General features: G+C 41.5%; 2 protein-coding genes across 3 annotated transcripts; both read right to left on the reverse strand.

The window, feature by feature from the left end:
* Positions 1-2747: 2747 nt before the first annotated feature.
* olah (oleoyl-ACP hydrolase) lies at positions 2748-7449 on the reverse strand. 2 transcript variants are annotated; one of them, XM_061256093.1, is made up of 7 exons: positions 7369-7449; positions 6180-6310; positions 5903-6041; positions 5015-5114; positions 4738-4907; positions 4151-4233; positions 2748-3151 (listed from the first exon to the last, which is right to left on the reverse strand). In XM_061256093.1, the coding sequence occupies exons 2-7, from the start codon at positions 6307-6309 to the stop codon at positions 3009-3011; spliced, it is 765 nt and encodes a 254-aa protein (XP_061112077.1). In that variant the 5' UTR covers position 6310; positions 7369-7449; the 3' UTR covers positions 2748-3008. The 2 variants fall into 2 exon arrangements, with proteins under 2 accessions (XP_061112077.1, XP_061112078.1); XM_061256094.1 differs by having other exon boundaries at positions 7348-7446.
* Positions 7450-7902: 453 nt separating this feature from the next.
* LOC133137685 (cilia- and flagella-associated protein 69-like) lies at positions 7903-21067 on the reverse strand. Its single transcript, XM_061256023.1, has 22 exons — positions 21023-21067; positions 19919-19984; positions 19134-19243; positions 18528-18604; positions 18351-18449; positions 17897-18049; positions 16774-16951; positions 15400-15523; positions 15230-15278; positions 15018-15139; positions 14301-14517; positions 13686-13856; positions 13369-13484; positions 12998-13116; positions 12830-12911; positions 12298-12490; positions 11356-11481; positions 10545-10621; positions 10263-10460; positions 9956-10042; positions 9581-9685; positions 7903-8597 (listed from the first exon to the last, which is right to left on the reverse strand). The coding sequence occupies exons 1-22, from the start codon at positions 21065-21067 to the stop codon at positions 8418-8420; spliced, it is 2694 nt and encodes an 897-aa protein (XP_061112007.1). The 3' UTR covers positions 7903-8417.
* Between the last annotated feature and the right edge of the window lie 258 nt (positions 21068-21325).

The raw sequence follows: 21325 nt of genomic DNA on the forward strand, positions 1-21325 counted from the left end.
ATTTTTATCTCATTGTGTTTACATTATCTAAATTAGAATGTATGTTATCTGGAATGCATATGCAATTAGCAGCCAGATATTATTATCATTATCTCATTATGAGCTGCCCAGAAAGTCTCTTGTCATCTGCAAAGGTCTGGTTTCTATGCTGTTGTGTCCACAGAGCTCTACATTTACGGTAAACACAACCAAGATCCTCTACTTGACCTACTGTAATAGTCAATCAGAAACCACCAGATGTATCCCTCTAAATGCAACTGTACCGTAAAGAATGTGCTGATTCATTCTCATTGGAAAATATTTTGGTCACTGAAAATCAATAGTATTACTAGTTCTATATTAAGAGAGAGCTCAGAAAATTGATGTACCAGTCAGTACTCAAAACCTAAGATACTACTAAATGCTCTGATAATCTTTCTCTTTGCACTAAATGTTATTTGTCACCAAATAGTGAAACAGTGCAACTGTCTCAATGTATAGACATTTACAAAATACATCTCCCATAATGCATTTACATTTACAAAATACATCTCCCACAATGCATCTTCTAAATGTGCCGAATTTCACTATCAGTGAGGAAAGTTGAGACAAGTGTGTGGACAAAAGCAACACAAACATTGACTCTCAGGAGGTTTAGTCAAAAAGGTAGAGTCCACATAGCCTCGTTTGCCCACATCAATCTTTGGAAAATAACACAATCCGTCTTGGAGTAACAATAAAACTGTGCACACAGATTCAGCTAAACGCTGACCCATAGTCAAGCCAAACCTTTCTACTCTATGTGAGCTGTACGTCAGCAAAATGTACTTATGTCAAAGGCCAAATCCTGTACACACCTGTATACCACCTCTACAGGATGAATGGGCAGCCTGTAGCCTATTGGTTAAGCCCAGTGTTTAAAGTACATGACTGGGACCCAGAACGTTGGTGATTCAAGCCCTGGTGTAGCCACAATAAGATCTGCACAGCTAACAGCTATTGGGCTCTTGAGCAAGGCCTTTATAGATTAACAATATAAATGTATTGCAAAAATACTGAATTGCCATCCAAGGTTTAGACCGCAGGTGTCAAACTAAATTTGTAGCGGGCCGCAGTGTATGCAGGTTCTGTTCAAGCAGATGCTAATTAAGGCCTTGGGATAAACGACAAAGCATAACATGATAGAGATTACGATACAGCTGCGTAATCCCTGAGACAAGATTTATAATTCTATGCTCAGTTAGGGGTTAATTTGGTTAATTTGCTGTATTCAATAGTGAGTGATTGTAAGGGGGAGAACTTGTGTTCCTTCACATCAGGTGTCCACAGCCTTGGTCCTGGAGAAGCCACGGCATCTGGAGCTTTGGTTCTCATCTTAAAACCACCAACAAATTTATAGCCCAGAAACTGCTTGGTGAGTTAACTGTGTAAAGCCATCTGATTTTATTAATTAATGAACAGCTGAGTAACAAGACGCCCAGCAGACCACGTGGCTCTCTAGAACCGGGGCTACAGAACCCGGCTCCAAACTCTCAAAAGCTGCAAATATATGCTTACTAAAATAACATGTTATAGAACTGTCTGAAATACATCAACCACACAGAAGGTGCCATGACAAATAGGACCGACAGAATTGGAGGACCACTCCAGAATAGGCGGAACGTTCCAGAATAGGCGGAACGTTCCATAATAGGAGGAAGGTTCCAGAATAGGAGGACCACTCCAGAATAGAAGGAATGTTCCAGAATAGGAGGACCACTCCAGAATAGGAGGAATGTTCTAGTGGCACAAGGGATAGACTAACAAGAGTAGGAGCTAGCATGCAGTAATCAGCAGGTTGCCCTGTAGACTGACACCCTCTATCCTTTGGTGACCTGATTGCTAATTACGCATCGCCGCAGTGAAGCTCCTGGTCACGCTCGTCACTGCCACCAGCAAGTCATCATCATTGTGTAAGCAGACAGGCATACCGGCTACACGCACACTATTGTGCTGTTAAACCAATTTCTCGATTTCAAGAACCCTGTAATTCCTTAGAAAAACCTTATCTAGTTCATGGAAGCCCTGCAGATAACATTTACATTTACATTTTTGTCATTTGGCAGACGCTTTTAATCCAAAGCGAGATAAGGTGTAACCATTTGGACAGTGGTTCGGTTCTGTCGGATTTGCGGTATTTACATCCATATCAGGTGATCCGTGTAGGAATTACATCCTTTTTTACCCATAGTCCCCCCATTTTAGGAGACCAAAAGTAATTGGACACATGGCTGTTTTTGATTAGTTAGGTGTATCCAATCACTTCCTTCATCTGCAATATAACCTCAAATTAATTGCTTAATTTGAAATCCAATGTGCAGGAGTACAGAACAGAAAATAACAGAAATTGTACCACTGTACTAAAACTTACTGCACTTTATAATTCATAGACTGTGTACTGTAAATATATACAGTCGGTTCCAGAATTATTGGCACCCTTGATAAATGTGCACAAAAACTAAACTGTTTACTGTAAACTAAAAAAGAATAGTTGACTTGAGCTTTCTTTTCCTTTATTTTCTTCCTGGCAGAGACAACCAGATTTTCTGCAAAATGTTCCTGGTACTTTGTTGAATTCATTGTGCCATTGATCAAAAACATCTCCAAAACATCTCAATATTTACAAGTAGGCATGAGGTGCTTCTCATTTTTATACTTTCGTGAAACAGGAAGAAATGGAATGACACAATATAGTTCCTTCAGACTGAGATTAACTAAATTAAGTAAAATGATATTGACAATTTTATTTACAATAATTGTTAGGGGTGCCAATAATTTTGACACTTTGATCACTGAATAAAAAACATTGAAACTTGAGAGATAATGTATTGAAATAAAAGTATAGCTTTCCTGTATGTTTGAACATAACTTACTATATGGTGTTGTTTATTGTATGCAGCCTTTTTTCTTCATTTTTAATAATAATTCTGCAGCCCATTGTAATATACACTGTATGTCCCGGGCCTGAGAATTCATAGTTGCGGACCTGACTACAAATAATCAATCTCAGCTGTCTCTAGATGCTTCGTGATTAGATCCAGTATGACCTTCTCATTCGACGAGTCTTTTAAGTAGAAGTGAGATCCCGGAAGCATTTTCACAGTGAATTCCCCACTTGTTATGTCTCTCCACGCTGTTGGGAAAAGAGATTTTAAACAGTCTGCAATGGGATTTAGGGCCCAAGACACATCAAGGTGAGTGCACTATTCAATTCAACAAAGAAACATTTTAATAACAACAGGCTTTTTGAGAAAATGTATATATACGCAATTAAACATGACTTTATAGCATTAAAACATCAGTGTGCATGTGCAGTGAAGTAAGCACTTTCCCCCTTCCTTATTTCCTCTATTATTGCATATTTGTCACACTTAATGGTTTCTGCTGTTTTGACAAAATGTAATATTAGACTAAATGAACCTGAGTGAACAGAAAACATGTTTTTAAATTATTATTTAATTTAGTTAATTGATTCACATAGTTTTTCACATCACATTTCAGGTGATGGTCACAGTCACAGCATCTCTATTGGGTTCAAGTCTTTAGTTTCTTTTTAGCCATTGAGATGTGGAGTTGCTTTTGTATTTTGTGTTCATTATCTTGCTGCTTTACCCAGTTACACTTCAGCTCTGCTCATAGACAGTTGACATGATATTCTCCTTAAGAATGTTCTGGTTCCTTCAATAATGGCAGGTCATCCCCACATCATCACACTAATATCACCATGTTTGACCTTTGGTATGATTTGGTATGATTCTTACTGTAACCTGCATTGGGATAATGGGATGACGCACCACTGTTCCAAGTGTTCTCCATTGGGAGATAATGGCTCTCACCATGGTTCAGTAGAGTCCCAGAGCCTGAGAAATGGCTTTGTAGCCCTTTCCAGATATTTCAGCAACGTTTTTCTCTTCTGGAATTTCCTTTCATTGTGGTTGTGGAAACTTTGCAATGACTATTACACTGTGATGAAATAATCATTTATCATCTAAATGTTTCCTTTGGCTAATATTACATTTTGTCTAAAGATCTGAAACCATTCCGTGTCACAAACATTATGCAATAATTGAGGAAACCAGGAAGGGCAAATACAGTTTCATTGCAATGTAGGAAGTAACTTTATTTTTGGTACCTTGTAAATCGTGGGGAATGTCTTCCTTTCCGTCGAAACACGTCACATCACAGGACAGGAATGGGCTTTCTGGCGTGGTGCACCTGAGCAACCGGATCAATGGCCAACACATAGGCGTAATTTTAGATGGCTTCATGACTTCAATTTTAAACCACACTTTGACAAGATAATCAAGAATGCATTTTTTTCACTAAAGAAACATTTTAGTTAGTTAACTCTGTACTGCATTGTTCTATACCAGGTGTGCGCAACTCCGGTCCTCGAGGGCCGGTCTGGGTACTGCTTTTTGTTCCACCCAACTTCCTTGTTTTTTTTTTAATTGGCTGACAGCACTATAAATTATGCTGGTTCAAGCCTATATTTGAGTTCAGTAAAATCATCAGGATACACTTGCAGTCCACAGCTGGTACTCATACACATATCAGATAAGATATGATTGAGTCAATTAAATAATTAAGACCAGAAGTTGAAACAAAATCCTGAAACGGATTGGCCCTTGTTGCACACCCCCGTACTATACAGTATAACCTCCTATAACATGAACAAGACTAATGTTGCCTTGGTGACTGAGCGGTCTGTACACTCACTGGTAGTGTTCCACCACGTGGAGGTCAGCCTTCAGCACAGGCAGGAAGAGCTTGAGGATTTCTGGGTTGGCCAGTATTTCTGGAGGAGTTCCCCCAATAGTGCTGAGCCAGTGAAGAAACTCTTCATCCGACAGTGCACTCCTCTTTGGGGAATTCTTCCGAGTCTCAGACTGAGGGGAGAGAGGGAGGGTATCACACAGAAATATATCAAAATGTTAATGTTCATTGTAATCTGCACAATGTATACAGCCTTTCTGTGAACTGCAGTCGCACTTACATAAGGGGCCGAGGCACCGGACAGGAAGACGTGCACCGGCTCCAGGTTATGCTCTCTTTTCAGGTACTCAGCTGTGGCGTAGCTAGTCATGGCTCCAAAGCTATAGCAAAAAGCAATCAAAGGCCTGCAGTCAGGCTGTTGGTTCAAGCCCCAGTGTAACCACAATAAGATCAGTGCCGGGCCCTCTAGCAATGCCCTTAACCCCACATCGCTCCAGGGGGGATTGTCCTAAACAAGTCGCTTTGGATAAAAGCGTCAGTTAAATAACTGTAATGTCAGGACTAATGGTGGGAGAGTGAAGATTCAAACCACATTACACATGGAGCTACAATGAGCCGTCATTGACTTTGTCCAATCAAATTTTACTTTGTTGAACAGGGCTCTCAAACTCCAGTCCTGGAGGGCCGCTGTCTCTGTTGGTTTTAGTCATTTTCTTCCAGTCAGCTGCTAATGTAGGCCTTTGAATCGACTTGGAATGAAGATTTTTCATTAGTCTTTTGAGTTAACGTTCACACATATTTAGTGCCCTATAAACAATGTGTTTATGAAACTTCCTCATTTTTGTCAAAAATGTCAGTCAGAACCTTATAATTCTACGGTCTCGAAGTATGTATCCATTCAAACCCCGGCCTCCTTTGCATCATTGCCCCTTCCATACATTACATTACATTATTGGCATTTGGCAGATGCTCTTATCCAGTGCGACGTACAGTTGATTAGACTAAGCAGGAGACAATCCTCCCCTGGAGCAATGCAGGGTTTAAGGGCCTTGCTCAAGGGCCCAACGGCTGTGCGGATCTTATTGCAGCTACACGGGGATTAGAACCACCAACCTTGCGTGTCCCAGTAATTTACCTTAACCACTACGCTACAGGCCGCCCCACATACCTGTGCCCAAACAGCGCAAAGGGCTTCTCCTTCAGCTGCGGCAGCACCGCAGTGACGACCTCATCCACGATCTGCTGCATGCTCTTGGGGAAAGGCTCTTTCCCACGAGCCTCTCTTCCAGCAAGTTTCACAGCATAAACTGGGAGAAATATATGAACATGAATACAAGCGGTGTTATATAGCATACTTTCAAATGGGCAATTTGACCCAACTCTAGTTGTTTCAAAATATTTAGCGATTTGGGGCTTTGCGGTTTTTTAAATGAAATTAATCAAACCTTCGATTGAGCCGGGCAGGAGATTTCCCCAGCGCGCGTAGTGAATGGAACCACCGCCAGCCCACGGGAAGCACAGTAGTCTCGTGGTTGCATCTGGGTTCTTCCTGAAGCAATTTATCACCTTTTCCATTCTAGAAGAGAAAGTACTCCATTGAAAATGGTACAAAAACCCCCTTAACCCTTAAAACAGAACCTGTTGCTGCTGATTTCTACAGTGATAATGTTCCATATTGCTCTGGCAGATAAAGAAGTTATATAGAAGTAAAAAAATATTGCCACAATGTTTATTTTTTGTAATGTTTAGTACAGGCTAATCCTGGGCATCAGCACTAACAGGACAAGATGTTTGATAAGTCCTTTTTTTAAAGTAGCAACAAATTGATTACGTCATCACTTCAATACACTAATAAGAATAATGATTGAAATCACATCTGTATTTGTAGAGCACCTTTCCAGCAGTATAGTACAATGTGTTTCACAACATAATTTATAATATATAAAATTATACAATGCAAAAACGATACAAGAGACAAAGATAAGATATTAAAATAAACAACGTTTAATAGACGCCTGTGTCATTTAGTCACTGCGGATGACAGCGTCTGTTAAATGCGTGGAAAACTTCCTAGACAAGCAGGTGACAATTTCCGTGTCGCTTGCAGTTTTGCTAAAAGTATAGAAATGTGTATTTGTGCAAAAACCTCTATTATTAATGAAATGTGTTTTTTCTGATAAGCGAAAACGTGTGTGGATGGGCTATGTTTGTAACACAGTGAGTGTTTTCCACTCGTTCTATTGTTTAATTGATTGATTGATTGGTTGGTCAATCAATGTCAGACCAACAGTCAAAGGTAAAAAGACCTGTCCTGAAGATCCATTAGCGAGACAAATGAGAGAGAACATCATTCTTCACAGTTATAACGATGTTCTAAATTAAAATCCAGGCAACAAGTAAGCATAAAATCATATGGAAAACGAAACGTGTCAATGCAGCCAGGCAATTCAATAAAACTTATGTTTCTATAATTACACAGAGCAATCGTAGTGCAACAAGACCGGCACTGGCACTTCCAGTTTAAAAAGGCGTGTAAATAACACGGAAAATCTCAAATATTCTTTAGTTTTCTGACAGGTTAACATTCATTACTATTAATATGAAGACCCTCACTGTTCTGTAGTTTTTGGTCACCTCAAAATTTCGAACACGTTTGATTTCCCAGCGTCTTCCTTGTTGACATTCTTTACCCAGTCTCTTCCGGTTGGGGGCGTGCTCTGGCCGAGCTGCGTAACCACTCTCTACACATTTTCCTTTATTACACGAGTGCCCTCTGTTGGTTGCAACTGCACATTCAATCATGTATTTTTGCTACAATTCATCACAACGAATACATAATTCAGAACACAATTCGCCTTTCTGAAATTCCGCAGGCGTGCGTCGGTGCTAATGCTCTTAAACCAAGTGCGCATGTCCGGTCTGTCTTTTTCTCAGCACCTTTGAATCACGTTCGCGGTGTTACCATGCACCACAGAGAAGGTATTATTATGTCTATATGACAACATAATCACTTGACACGATGAACAATTAAAACTATTACAATTTACCTGGTAAAGATTGTATTACTTTATTTATAGCTTATTTATAGCTTATTTATAGCTTCTTATAATCTTTATTTCATTTATACTGCATTATATATGTATAGAACAATACATACAGTGCACAGAACATAATTTTGTCAAAACAAACAAACATTTTTTATAAATAAGACAAGTTGTAAACTTAAAATATTTAGGAACAATCAATTTCAAGCATTGGCAAAAAAAGAACCAAAAAATAGAAATGCAGACTTCACTAATATGTTAATATTATTTTCAATCGTCTACAACAGATTAATAGAAACTGGATACCTGACTGATAAGCTTTATATTTTATACCAGTGATCCTCACTCCTGGTCCTGGAGAGCTGTAGTGTGTGCTGGCTTTTGTTGTTACTCTGCACTTAATTGATCAATTAATGCAGTTGATTACACTGTTAACTCACCTCTGGTTTCTTGAGTCTGGGTTGCTGATATTAAGGTAAAAATAACAGCCAGCACACCCTGGTTGTTGCTGTTGCTCTCCAAGAACAGGAGAACACTGTTTTACACTAATGAATAATACATTGGCATACAGTACAATTGTATGGACCTTCCTGATCAGAAAAAGGTGTATGGGACAGGACAGTAAGTGCAGGTAGGCCTTCATTTGGCTGGAACCGAGCTCCGGTGGAAGTGCTCCAGCTCCGACGCCCTGGCTGGGTGTGCCTGCAGAGCTCCCCCCCGAATGGGGGCTGCCTGCAGGGCCAGGTCCGTGTTCGCCAGGGGCCCCCCCACCAGGTGCACTGGAGTACTCTCCACCGACAGCACGTGGCCACAGAAATGCTGCAACGCACACAGGTAACAGGAATAATCATTTGTTATTTAGTTGACACTTTTATCCACAGCGACTAAGCAGAGGACAATTCCCCCTGGAGCAATGAGGGGGTTAAGGGCTTGCTCAAGGGCCCAAAAGCTGTGCGGATCTTATCAGGCTACCACCAACCAGGTCCTAGCCATGTACCTTAACCACTAGGCTACAGGCTGCCCATGCCCTGTCTCTGTGGAACAATCCAGTACTACACTTTATGAGCAGTATACATGAGTGTGGAAGGACTGTGCTATGTCTGTACAGAAATCTTAATCTCCCTAATATGACATGAAAGAAGCCGTCCCAAAAGATTATTCAGATAGGTGGCAAACTTGTTAAGCAAGGAAACAACCAACGGGTCACAACCAATTATGAGTTTAAGTGGAAGTTTTCCACCTCCTCAATTTTCAACCTAGCAGCCGCCACTGTGAATATACAGCATTCACTTACAGAAGGAATATGGCACATACACACTTGGAAATAATTGACCATTATAAATAATTGACTGTTAGCGCCATCGAATTAACACCATGTGGTGTGTGTCGCTTGACGATAGTGCCCCCTCCAGCAATAATAAGTTATCACTGTTAACTGGCAATTATTACGCCACTTTTTCCCCAATTAACACCGCAATGGGCATGGCACACCACCATTGTCCTAGCTTGCCCACTCATAGCAGGAAGAGACCAAACTACAAAAAGAAGAAAAATTCTAGGACAAACCATTTGTACCTTTGTGCCTTAAATGGTCCATATGGTTATAACAGAACATTATACAATATATACACATGGTAGCATAGTATATACATACATTAGCATATTAATATATATGTACATTACTATATTAGTACATACGTACATTAGTATATTAGTATATACGTGCATGTGTTAGCAGTATTTCAACTCTTGGTGTAGAAAGCATGGTCACATTATATTATGAATAATGATACATGACTTACTGTTGTGCGTAATCCAGCAATCTGAGTAGAGTGGAAAAGTGAGTCCTCCCGTCTGGCCTTTGACCTGGAAGACTGAATGGACTTTTCCTGACGGTCCCTTGATTCCTGAAATGTGAATGAACAGTCAGGAAAACAACAGGAAACGTACTGTGAACAAACCAACATCCAGTTACCTCATGTCTGAAAATGCGTGAAAGTTCTTTAATGTAATGCAATTTCTGATATTTGCTTAAAGGACAGTTCACCAGAGACTTCCAACAGTGTCCTAAAGCAATTTTGAAAAGCACATAATCACAGCACATATAAAATGACATGTTATTTGTGTTTATGTGGCTTTCATCATAAGCAAAAAAAGAGCAAAGAGCATCGACTCACCATTAGCACTTTGTAGTCAGATGTCTTCGCCACGTGATGCTCCCATGATTTTGCTACGAGCTCCTGCTGTTTGTGGTTGAAGCGTATCTGTGAAACATACGCAGAGGGCATATATGCAGGCATGTTCTGAAATCTGAGAATGCCGATGCGTGTTTTGTGGGTGTTTCCAATGCTAAAACCAGTAAGTGAATGCTGAGGCGTGTGGGCCTTTAAGGTCACAGGACACGACAGACCCAGCTGCTGGGTTAATGGGAGCTCTGTGGGTGAGCACGGTCTCCCTCAGTGAAGGTTTCCATCAGACGAGCACCTCTGTGTACATGAGCTGCTCCTGCTGGATGTCCTGCTGCTTCTGGCTCTCCCTTAGCTCAGCCTGCCGCAGGGCCACGGTCCTGGTCGTGTCTCCTGCCATCTGCCCGATGGCCTCCAGGGCCTCCTCATCTGGAGTGACGGGCCTCACCCCCTCAGCTCTGAGCTCTCCGGCGATCTCAACCCACGCCTCCATCACCTGCGGCCATTTTATAACAGCACTGCTATCACATCTGTTTGAAACTGATGCAAGAACTGTCAGCGGCAGAGATTAAATTTTTACCTTGAAATCCAAATATTTTCTCACAATAGAAAGAGTGACGTTATCTTCAGTTGTTAATCCAGGCAAGTCTTCAAAACCTGAAAACAGCATTCAACAGTAGATTATCCAGTAACCTACGCTATGCTACGCTTACGTTATGGCTTCACTTTCTGGAATGTTCTCACATCAGGTGCTAATGATATGCAGATGAGCATAATCCAACTCAACACACGTAAACACATTTGGTAAGCAAAGCAATTTCCCAATACAATTAAACCCGGGGTTAATCTTAATTAGTAATTTCATACAAATTTCCTACATCTTAAATCAAGTTTAGACTTAACTGCACTGAATAGGAGACTGTAAACTCCACCTGGAGTGCACTATAGATATAGCCTTGATGACTGAGACATTAATTATAATAAATGCTATTCTAAATGGCAGGCATTTATATAGCACCTTTATCCAAAGCGCTGTACAATTGATGCTTCTCCATTCACCCATTCATACACACACTCACACACCGACGGCGATTGGCTGCCATGCAAGGCCCCGACCAGCTCGTCAGGAGCATTTGGGGGTTAGGTGTCTTGCTCAGGGAAACTTCGACATAGCCCGGGTAAGGGATCGGACCGGCAACCCTCCGACTGCCAGACGACTGCTCTTACTGCCTGAGCCATGTCGCCCCTATTCTCACTGTGGCATTACTGTTTCTTTTATTTTTCTCTCAACCACTTTTATACTTTTCCACAGCTGTCTAAGGGTATCCTCTTATGCTTTTTTCACCTCCTCTTGTGCTCCTCTTCTTGCCAGAAAAGGAGCCTGCACTTACCCAGCTTGGAGAAAACGGAATAGATCTTGGACTGCAGGCTGTCTGATACGTCCACCACCACCGCAGTGGGTCGGTCAGCAGGTACCGGGTCCACGTCATCCACCACCGAACGAGGACTGGTGGAATCTGCCATTTAAAACCAAACCAGTGTTTAAATGTAATTTCCCAATGTCTTGTAATACTGCACACCTCCTGCTTGTACACATTCTTATACAGAAGTGCGCTGTTACAATGTATATAAATGAAGAGAGCGATGCAGGATGGAAAATTGTAGTGTGTTTCAACCGCAATAATTGCTCGATTAATACAACTGGACAGGATTTCCATATTTCCTCCGAATTAAAAATGTCACATTGGAATATATATGGTGAAGCCAAGCAACAAAAAAACTTTATACACTTGGGGCAGCAATTTGATTCAACTTTTAATCCACTCAACAAGTGAATTGAGGTAAGCAGCTGAATTTAACAGAAACTGTTGTGTAAGAAAGAAAAAATCACTTAATCAGGAAAGAGCATAAGCTGGTCTGATGGGAGAGAGCATCTCCACAGAACCATCCCCACAGAACCACCCACCTGCAGTGGACACATCTCTACAGAACCATCTCCACAGAACCACCCACCTGCAGTGGACACATCTCCACAGAACCATCTCCACAGAACCACCCACCTGTAGTGGACACATCTCCACCGAACCATCCCCACAGAACCACCCACCTGCAGTGGACACATCTCTACAGAACCACCCACCTGCAGTGGACACATCTCCACAGAACCACCCACCTGCAGTGGACACATCTCCACAGAACCATCTCCACAGAACCACCCACCTGCAGTGGACACATCTCCACAGAACCATCTCCACAGAACCACCCACCTGCAGTGGTCACATCTCCACAGAACCACCCACCTGCAGTGGTCACATCTCCACAGAAACACCCACCTGCAGTGGACATGTCTCGGTCGTGCCCGGCCCAGAGCTCCCTCTCTTCCTGCCTCCACAGGAGCAGCAGCAGGGCAGCCACGGTCAGCCCCTTCGGGCCCCTCCAGGTGTGGACATGGGACAGGGTTTTGGGGTTGTCACATAGCTCCAGCAGAGTCCCCAGCACCACGCCGTGCATGTTTCCTGGACCCGACTGCAAACCAAAAACAACACCCACAAACATAATTATAATTCAACCAGTTTTATTGTTGCATTTCAAAGGAGCCCCAATTTATTCAGTTATTCAGTAAGAAGTGATAAAACAAGTCGCTTTGAAATGATTCCATGGTTTTATAGTGAGCCCATGGTAATTGAGGTGTCTCTTCCTCTGAAGCACCCTTCCTCAGAAAGCAGTAAAGATGAATTACATACTGTACATCTGAAACTCTAATACATTTCATAAATTTCCCATGCAAATGTTTTATTAAGCAGAATTACTGTACAGGGCGTTCTTAATTCAAAGATACTGACATATTGTGTCAATTGTACTTACGTGAAGTAAATCGAGCAGAAGGAAAACCCCCTCCTTTTCCAGGAATATGTCCTCGGTGGTGTCACATCCAACAACGCAGGACCTTAAAATGGCAGTACCTCAATGTAAGAAAACAGACTAAACTAACAAACAAGTCCAACAAACAGACACTTTGTGAAGCCCGCTCACCAGACGCAGTCCACAGTGGAGAGGACGAGCTTGTTATGTCCCAGGCCACTGTAGAACTTTCCAGAGCTGGTCTTTAGGAAATGGACCAGCATGTCCACTCCACCTGACCCAAACAGCTCCTGTTGGAAGCAGCATTTATTTAGCCGTTACTTATATTTATGTTCAATTTGCACAACAGTATTGCTGAGCATCAACATAATGTGGTTGAGTAGTTCAGAGCACTGGGCTTTAGGAACATTGGCTCATATTTGTCAAAGTACTTCACTTCATACGCTTCCATTAATAATTTAAGTGACTGTTGGGCTTCTCGCAACTGACTACCCGTAATCCTAATGCGTCGGTTTATTAGTGTAATGCTGATGGACTCTTACCTTCCTGTGAAGATCGTTCTCGCAAAGCAGCGACAGAATTTGCTGAAGGTCAGTCATGATTTCTATGGTGATTGCAGCTTCTTCTTTGTTAGACGATTCCAACTGCATTAAAGTTTCTATGAAAACAAACAAATACGCATCTGAAAATAAGTCACGCTAAAGTGTGCTCTTTGTGTATCTACACCAAGGAGGGGAGAGGGCTTCCCCATTACATCCTGTTCTTCTGAACACAAGGTCTAATAAATAAAGATATTTAAGGAAAGAAAGGTATCACATTCAGTACAATGTTTCTAACGCGTTAGTTTCTAGTTGTTTACCCAGGAACTGGGTGATAGCTCCTTGGTCACAGAGGTCCTGGTTGATGATGTCACTTCCCAGAGACACCATGGCTCTCAGTACCCTCACACAGCCGTGCAGCTGGGCCTTTGTGTCACCCGTCACTCCGTTTCCAAGCCAACCGCCCTGTCCAGAGCAGGCATCAGTTTGGCCTGAAATTAGATATGAAATATGTGAAAATCTTTTGACACAGGGTACCAAACTTCTGCATTTTTTACAGTGTTAAGATACATTTACCACTGGCTCCAGGATGGTTATTTACTGGGAACACATCATGATAAGCTGCAAATTCAGATCATCTGATGTGAATGCACTGAGGAATGAGCTATTTCTCTACAATCAGTACCTTTCAGCATGCATACCACGAGGCTATTTTCATATACTTCTTATATCTTTGACACTGGTTGCAACCCCTATAAAATCAATAGGAAGCCTTCTCTTCAAGAGGACTGAGCTGGGGGACACAGTTTTAAACATTTAATTGAGCTAGTGCGGTCAGTGTCACTACAGGCAAGGGTCTCGACAGTAAAGGATACGAGATGAAAGTGTGAATGAAACTGCTCTGTGATCTTGGTTCCACGAGTGTGCATCCTAACCTTGCTTTGTGCACCTGTCCATCAGCAGCAGGAGCAGGGTGTTCCCCTGGCAGGTCACGTAGTCCTCCAGCAGCAAGGGGGCGACAGATTGCATGGTGGCCAGGGCGTGCAGCTGCAGCTCCCCCTGCTGGACCGGGGTCCACCCAGGCACACCCGATCTCTCGCCAGGGTTCAGGTGGAGCAGCAGGGCGGACAGAACCTGGCCCTCTTTGAACAGCTGTTGAACAGAGGCCCCGTGTGACGTGTTTGAGAACTACTAATATTTCTAATGGTATGGGTGCAAAGATAGAGACGGTCTCTTGTTCTCTTTTATTCAAAAAAAGAAAACGAAAACTGATAAATATTCTGCTTGAAAATATAAAATAGGTATTATTCAAATGTATTTCAGACAGTGAGCTGTAAGCAGAATGCTGATTAACTACTGATACAATGACAGATATAGTGGACTCAAACACATATATAATTAACAGAAATAATGTTATTTATATCCTATCAAATACAGTACGCTGGTGTGCAGACCCAAAATAACAGAAATTATCCCACTGTCCAAATACTTATACCGCACTCTATATTTCAAAAATGTGTATCTGTGAGGAACAGTGAGGAAGTGAGGAACAGTCAATACTTAAGCTATGTCAAATAGCATACACAATCGTGTTCACAAAATTAGGTGAAGCTTAATAAAAGTTCAAAAAAACTTTAAAAACATGCACATACCTGCAAAGAGGATATGTCCCTTGACATGACAACAATGGCATTCAACAGCAACCTCTTCATCTCAAAGTCTTCGTAGTTAAAAGACAGCTTGAGATTTCGAACGAGTGGATTATGGCTCTTTACTAAGATAAAGAAAGTTATTATTTTCAATCCCAAGACAATACCAGACAATACAATAAAAAAGTGTAAGTTAATGCAATGCAAAAACGTACTTTCAGGGAATGTAGCAAATAGGACGAGCAGCTTTGCCAATCCACTCTCCTGATAAAGACGAGAAACACAGATTAATTGATTAGCTCGTATGCTTTAATTTCAACAGTGGTCATATACATTCTTGTAAAACATACAGAAACAAGGCGAAAACTAGACTTTCTTTACTTACAATCAAGGGAGCGTTTGGATTGTCAGCTATTAGAGTTATTATCACCAGCAAGTCATTCCGAAGCTGCTGGTCAGCCTGCTGAAAGGCATTCAGAAACTGGTGCTGTAGAGCATCCTTCAAAGCCCTGTAGAGGAGCATTAAAAAGTCACTCATCTCATAGCAGACCTGGGTGAAATGCGTAATTGTTTTGGATTCAAACACTTTTCTGTTCTCCATTGATCCTGCCTAGTGCAATTGAGCCAACCAAGAGGACCAGAATGTGGGGTTCGCACTTTTGGAGAGTATTTTGGCAGTCTGTTGCATAGTGTGTAATATACATGACTGGGACCTGGTGGTTCAAGCCCCAGTGTGGCCACGATAAGATCTGCACAGCTGTAGGGCCCTTGAGCTAGGAGGCCCTTAACCCTACATTGCTCCCTGGGCACTGCATGGTGGCTACCCACTGCTCCTATATAGCTAGTATGGGGCAAATACAGAGGACAAATAACAGTATATCTTCTTCTTCATTCATTCCAATACATCAGTCAGTATATCAGTAAAGCAGAGAAGTATTTGAATCCAAAACAATTACATATTAGACCTAGGTCTTTCTGATAGGAAGAAGTATTTTGAAGATATTAATAAGACAAGCCAAAACCATCATTCCACACTCAATTGCACACCTACTCATTGGTAACAAATAAATAAACAACACGCCTGTTATTTGTCATTCAAAGTAAAAGGGCAAACATGGACTAAGTCCAGGGCGTATTCTCTGGAGAACTTCCCATTAAAGTGGGGATTAACCTTAATCAAGCTCACATACTTATTTCATTAATTTCCTCCACCAGCAAGGAGATGAAGCAGGTCCATGTGCTTAGAGACACTACTGGCTTGGAAAAAGCCGGCGGATTTTGTTAATCCCCGGAGTGCAATCAACAGTGAAGTGCTCGCGAATGATTAGAACGAGTGGTTCCGAGCGTGTGTATTTATACCCGGCCGTGCATGACCGAACATGCAGGGAAGCGTGAATCACCTCGCCATCCTGTCAGAGGACAGGTGACGGCACATTACGTTAAGGATGTGGTAACAGGGATCCCCTCACTACAGAGAAACAAGGCCAGGATTCAATTAACTCACTTACTCACCAACCCGGCCTGCCAAGTTAATTTGATAGGCAAAGTCTTCAAGTGGTGCTGGTGAAGACAGCCAATTACCACTTGTATTTATTTGTAAGTCTTAGCTAAGGGCAAATGTTGTTTGGATTCAGTCCATTTAATAGAGCTGTATTTAGAGCTACTTACACAATGCAGTCCATGTAAGAGCTACTTACACAATGCAGTCCATGTAATTGAGTCAGATAAATGTTGCAGTCCATGTAATAATGTTACTTACGTGATGCAGTCCATGTTACTGAGTTGTGAGGTGGCCTCATCTTTTCCGCCTTTTTCCAGCATGTTCCAGAGGAGCTCCAAGGAGCGGAAGAGCAACTGTCCCCAGGGGTCGGGCTCACTCATGTGGCTGCAGATTTTGCTGGCACCCTGGGCCTTCACCATTTTACTGCAGTTCACCACTGTTGCCGTATCAATGGAAAGATTGGACACTGTAGCCTTAAACCTGGAACACTGCCTTAAACCTGGAACATAACCTTAAACCTGGAGCGCTGCCTTAAACCTGGAACACAGTCTTAAACCTGGAGCACTGCCTTAAACCTGGAACACAGACTTAAACCTGGAACACTGCCTTAAACCTGGAATACTGCCTTAAACCTGGAACACCTCAACCGCCCTCTTATCATAAACCAAATACATACGATAATGATACATACTTTTAAGATAGAACATACCACCTTCGGTTAAAAAAAACAATATTTGCAAAGTGTACAAGTAAAGGGTGATAAAGTTAAGGTTCTATTCTGTCTGATTCAAGTTTTCAGTTGTTGTGAGTCTTCTACGCTAGGCTTTACCACAATGAACCAACAAACCATCCCTCCTGTAAAATCCAGCCATGTCAGCTTGAGCTAGTCCAGCTGGTCATAATGCCGTTTAGCAGGGTATGAGCTGGTCAACCAGCATGGCCAAGCTGGTCATAAGCTGGTCTAGCTGGGTATGAGCTGGTCAACCAGCATGGCCAAGCTGGTCATAAGCCCGTTTAGCAGGGTATGAGCTGGTCAACCAGCATGGCAAAGTTGGTAATAAGCTAGTCTAACTGGGAATGAGCTGGTCAACCAGCATGGCCAGGCTGGTCATAAAGCTGGTCTAGCTGGGTATGAGCTGGTCAGCCAGCTAGTGCTGGTAGCTTGCCTGATTTTAGTTGGTCAACCAGCTACCCGTTGTTTCAAAGCATAGCTTGAGCTGGTCAAACCATGTCAAGCTGGGAGCTGGTCTGAACTGGTTAACCACCTACCAACTGTTTCAAAACCTAGTTTGAGCTGTTTCAGCAGGGATTAGCATCACACATCCAGAAAGCATCGGTTCATCACTAAGCACAAAAGCTGAAATGCAGGGGAGGTATTCACCGGAGGAGTTGGAGAGGATCTGCAGGGTCTTCAGAACATGCAGCCTGACCCCAACCTGGTTTTCCAGCAGGGCCATGGAAAGCACAAGAATCTCCGCTACCCCGCTCTGCTCCACCATCTGCACCCGGAACCCAAGGCTAACAGGGCAGAACCCTACACCGGGCCAGAGCAAAAAAGAGGCGATTTGCAAGGAATTGTGGGTCTTGGACTGTATTAAGCACTGCATTATACAACACGGTACATGTTGGCCAGCATTACATCTTTTTTAAATAAATGAAATTTGTGTATTTGTGGTGAGTTTACATGTTCCTTGGCTTATTTCATTTAAGAAAGTAGGATACAGGTAGCCTGGTATGTCAGACCATTTTTAACTCAGCAATGGCTAAGAGATAGGTGAATACCATTCCAGGCTACAGGATAAGATGACATTTAAAATGCCAGGATTGATGCATACCCTCCACATGAGCTCTGGACTTCTGGACCCCGAAGAAGGACGTAATGGAGGAGCATATCTGCAGCCGGACGTCAGCGCTCGGCACTCTCATCAGGTAACCTGAAACGAGCAAAGGCATTGGCTTCTCTGCTCTCCGCCAATGAGGGAATAGCACGCGCTTGTGATGTCACTGCATACCCATCTGGGAGAGTGACTCCTGTACTACCGTGGCATAGTACATCTCATCAGAGGTCTTCTCTTTCAGGAGAGGGAGCCTGAAGGTACAGAAGGCAAACCTTATAGCTTATACAAAGAGGAACACAGCACAAACACCACAGAGAACTAAGATCATTTCTTATTTAGTTGACATTCTTTATCCAAAGTGAATTACTGCTGATTAGACTAAGCAGGGGGACAATGCCCCAAGGAGCAAGGTAGGGTTAAGGGCCAACAGTTGTGCAGATCTTATCATGGCTACATCAGGGTTTGAACCACCAACCTTTTCAGTCCCAGTGTACCTTAGCCACTAGGCTACAGCCAGCCCAAAACTCATTAGCATTATTCACAGACATCCTTATACAGTGTTTCAATGTTATTTGCAGGATTACAAAAAGTAAACAACTTGAAAGAGGTCACACACAGTCTGTGTGGATGATTTTTTGAAAATAACTCATTTAGTTTCCTCTAGAGGGCAGTAGTATCCTCTTTTATATCGTGGTCGAGAGACCCATTTTTTGCTATGCCACTGCTTTGCCACCTGCTCACCGGAGATAAAATATGGTTCAAAAATATAAACAGTCTTACCCACATATCTTCAGTATGTCGCACATTACCAAGGTGTACTGAGAATGATCTTCAGCCTTCTCTACACACAGGTTTAAAATCTTGAAAACATCAGCTATTTCTTTGAGAAGCTTCAGGATAATCAAGTTAAGAAAAAAATGATTGTGTTCTTCAACTGGGTGCACAATAAATACACTATGCCTTCTTACTGCAGGCATTTGTAGAGACAATTTCTCTGCTATAACTCTGACTATAGAGCTATGGTGCTGATATATGTACTTTATATTCTATTTTATTTTACTCAGTTTACAAATTTGCATGATTAAGCTATGGATAATATCAGGCTAAACAAAGACTCCAATGATTTCCAAAAAGTTGCCTAATTATTATTTTTCTATTATGATGAAACAGTGTCCTTGTGGTTTACCATGAGCATACAAAATAAACAAAGGGTCTTACAAGATAATTTTAAAACAAGCTTTACATATGTTTCTAAGAAAAATAAAGCAGTTAAAGCTCCATATTGTTATTATTTTCACAACAGAACATGCTGACAGAATTGCTGAACACAAACCTCACTCGTAATTAGAGCCCAGGGAACTTCGGCAGTTCATTCACAAGGGAAACGGCACTCACTAGACACCTAACAACAAGTGTACTTTTGAAACATAACAAGATGATGAGAAATAGTTCAATAAACTACCGTAAACTGTCCCCAACTGAAGGACATGCACAAAGTGTGTGTGTCCGTGTGTGGGGGAACAAATGCATACCTAAGTTAATAGTAACAAATAATGTATGGATACAAAGCCATTCTGGTATCTTTTTACCATTTTCTTCAGGACAAAGAGATGTCTCTCTTCCAGAGTGTTCTGAAGGAAACAAAAAAACAGAACACAGATTTATATCTTGCACTGGTATATCAGGCTTGTTGGAATGCCTTGGTCAGTACTGACCCGCACAAATTCATTCATATTTTATTAGTGTCTAATGTGTCATGACAAACAGCTAGTAATGCTTACAGACATTCATATAAACAGGTCAATTGCTAACTAAGATGGGAAAAAAATCATTGACGTTTTTATCAAAGTTGTGTGCTATTTATGTATATTTATATTTATTTATTTATTTGCTTGCTTGACATCCACTAGGATGTCCCCGAATTAGCGAACAACATGAATTTCATCTGTTGTCCCTGGGCAGTTAACATTAAAAACAGAATGCATGCACAGAACAGTACAGTAATTAAGCAAATCAAAACAGAAAACAATTATAGCTAGCCTACATCAAGATTAAAAGACAATCATATCGCCATTATTGAGTAGATAAGGAAAAATAGTGCTCTGAAAAGCAGCAACATGCAGAAACATTTTCAAAACGTTAATTTGCTGCCACTTGCAAACCGAAACTTAGCACAAACTTTTTCAGAGGGAATAGTTGTCGTCCCGATAAAATCGCGTTTTCACAACTTTACACAATCAATGAAAGGCAAACAAATGAAAATAAAAATAAAATCTTTCAATTATAAGTCAATAAAATCGCAAGATGTGCACATTAAAATACGGATTTACATAACTATTCGCACATTATTTTAATTTTCGATTTATTTACCCACAATTTCACACCGCACAACCGAAACAGATTTCACCATGCAGTTACGTCTATATAAAACCAAGGGGAAAATTCAGAATAAAAAGGATACCGCAATTCCTTTGTAAGATACTTCATCAGAGTTAGATAACACAGTAAATAAAGCTGAGTCAAGTCATTTTAGTGACTGACTTCGCAATAAGAATTTCAGGACGCCACTTAAATCTAACCTTTGCTATCAAGATTAAACTTGCATGACAGTTGGCATACATTTTTCCAATATATTTAGCCTAAAGAATATTTGGCTAATGATCACTTACTGAAAATGGATCCTCCAAAATGTGTATCACACGGTTGAGTTCCATTGGTCCTGCCATTACAGCGAAACCCTGACAAAAGTAAGAAATTGACAGAATTTGATAGGTACTTTTAGAGAAAATGTAGTTCCATTAGCGAATTAATAACAGCGAGTCTTGCTACTAGATAATAATATCCATTATGTTACACTCTTAAGAAAGTTACCGTGCGTATATTTACATCTTTGGTGTTGTATTTGACCGCGGGAACCACTGGTCTAACCTTAGTCCCTCTAGGTGTTCTCGCACATAACTTTAAACTCTTTG

The sequence above is a fragment of the Conger conger genome, chromosome 9 (genome assembly GCF_963514075.1).
Source record: "Conger conger chromosome 9, fConCon1.1, whole genome shotgun sequence".
In the NCBI taxonomy this organism is placed as follows: domain Eukaryota; kingdom Metazoa; phylum Chordata; class Actinopteri; order Anguilliformes; family Congridae; genus Conger; species Conger conger.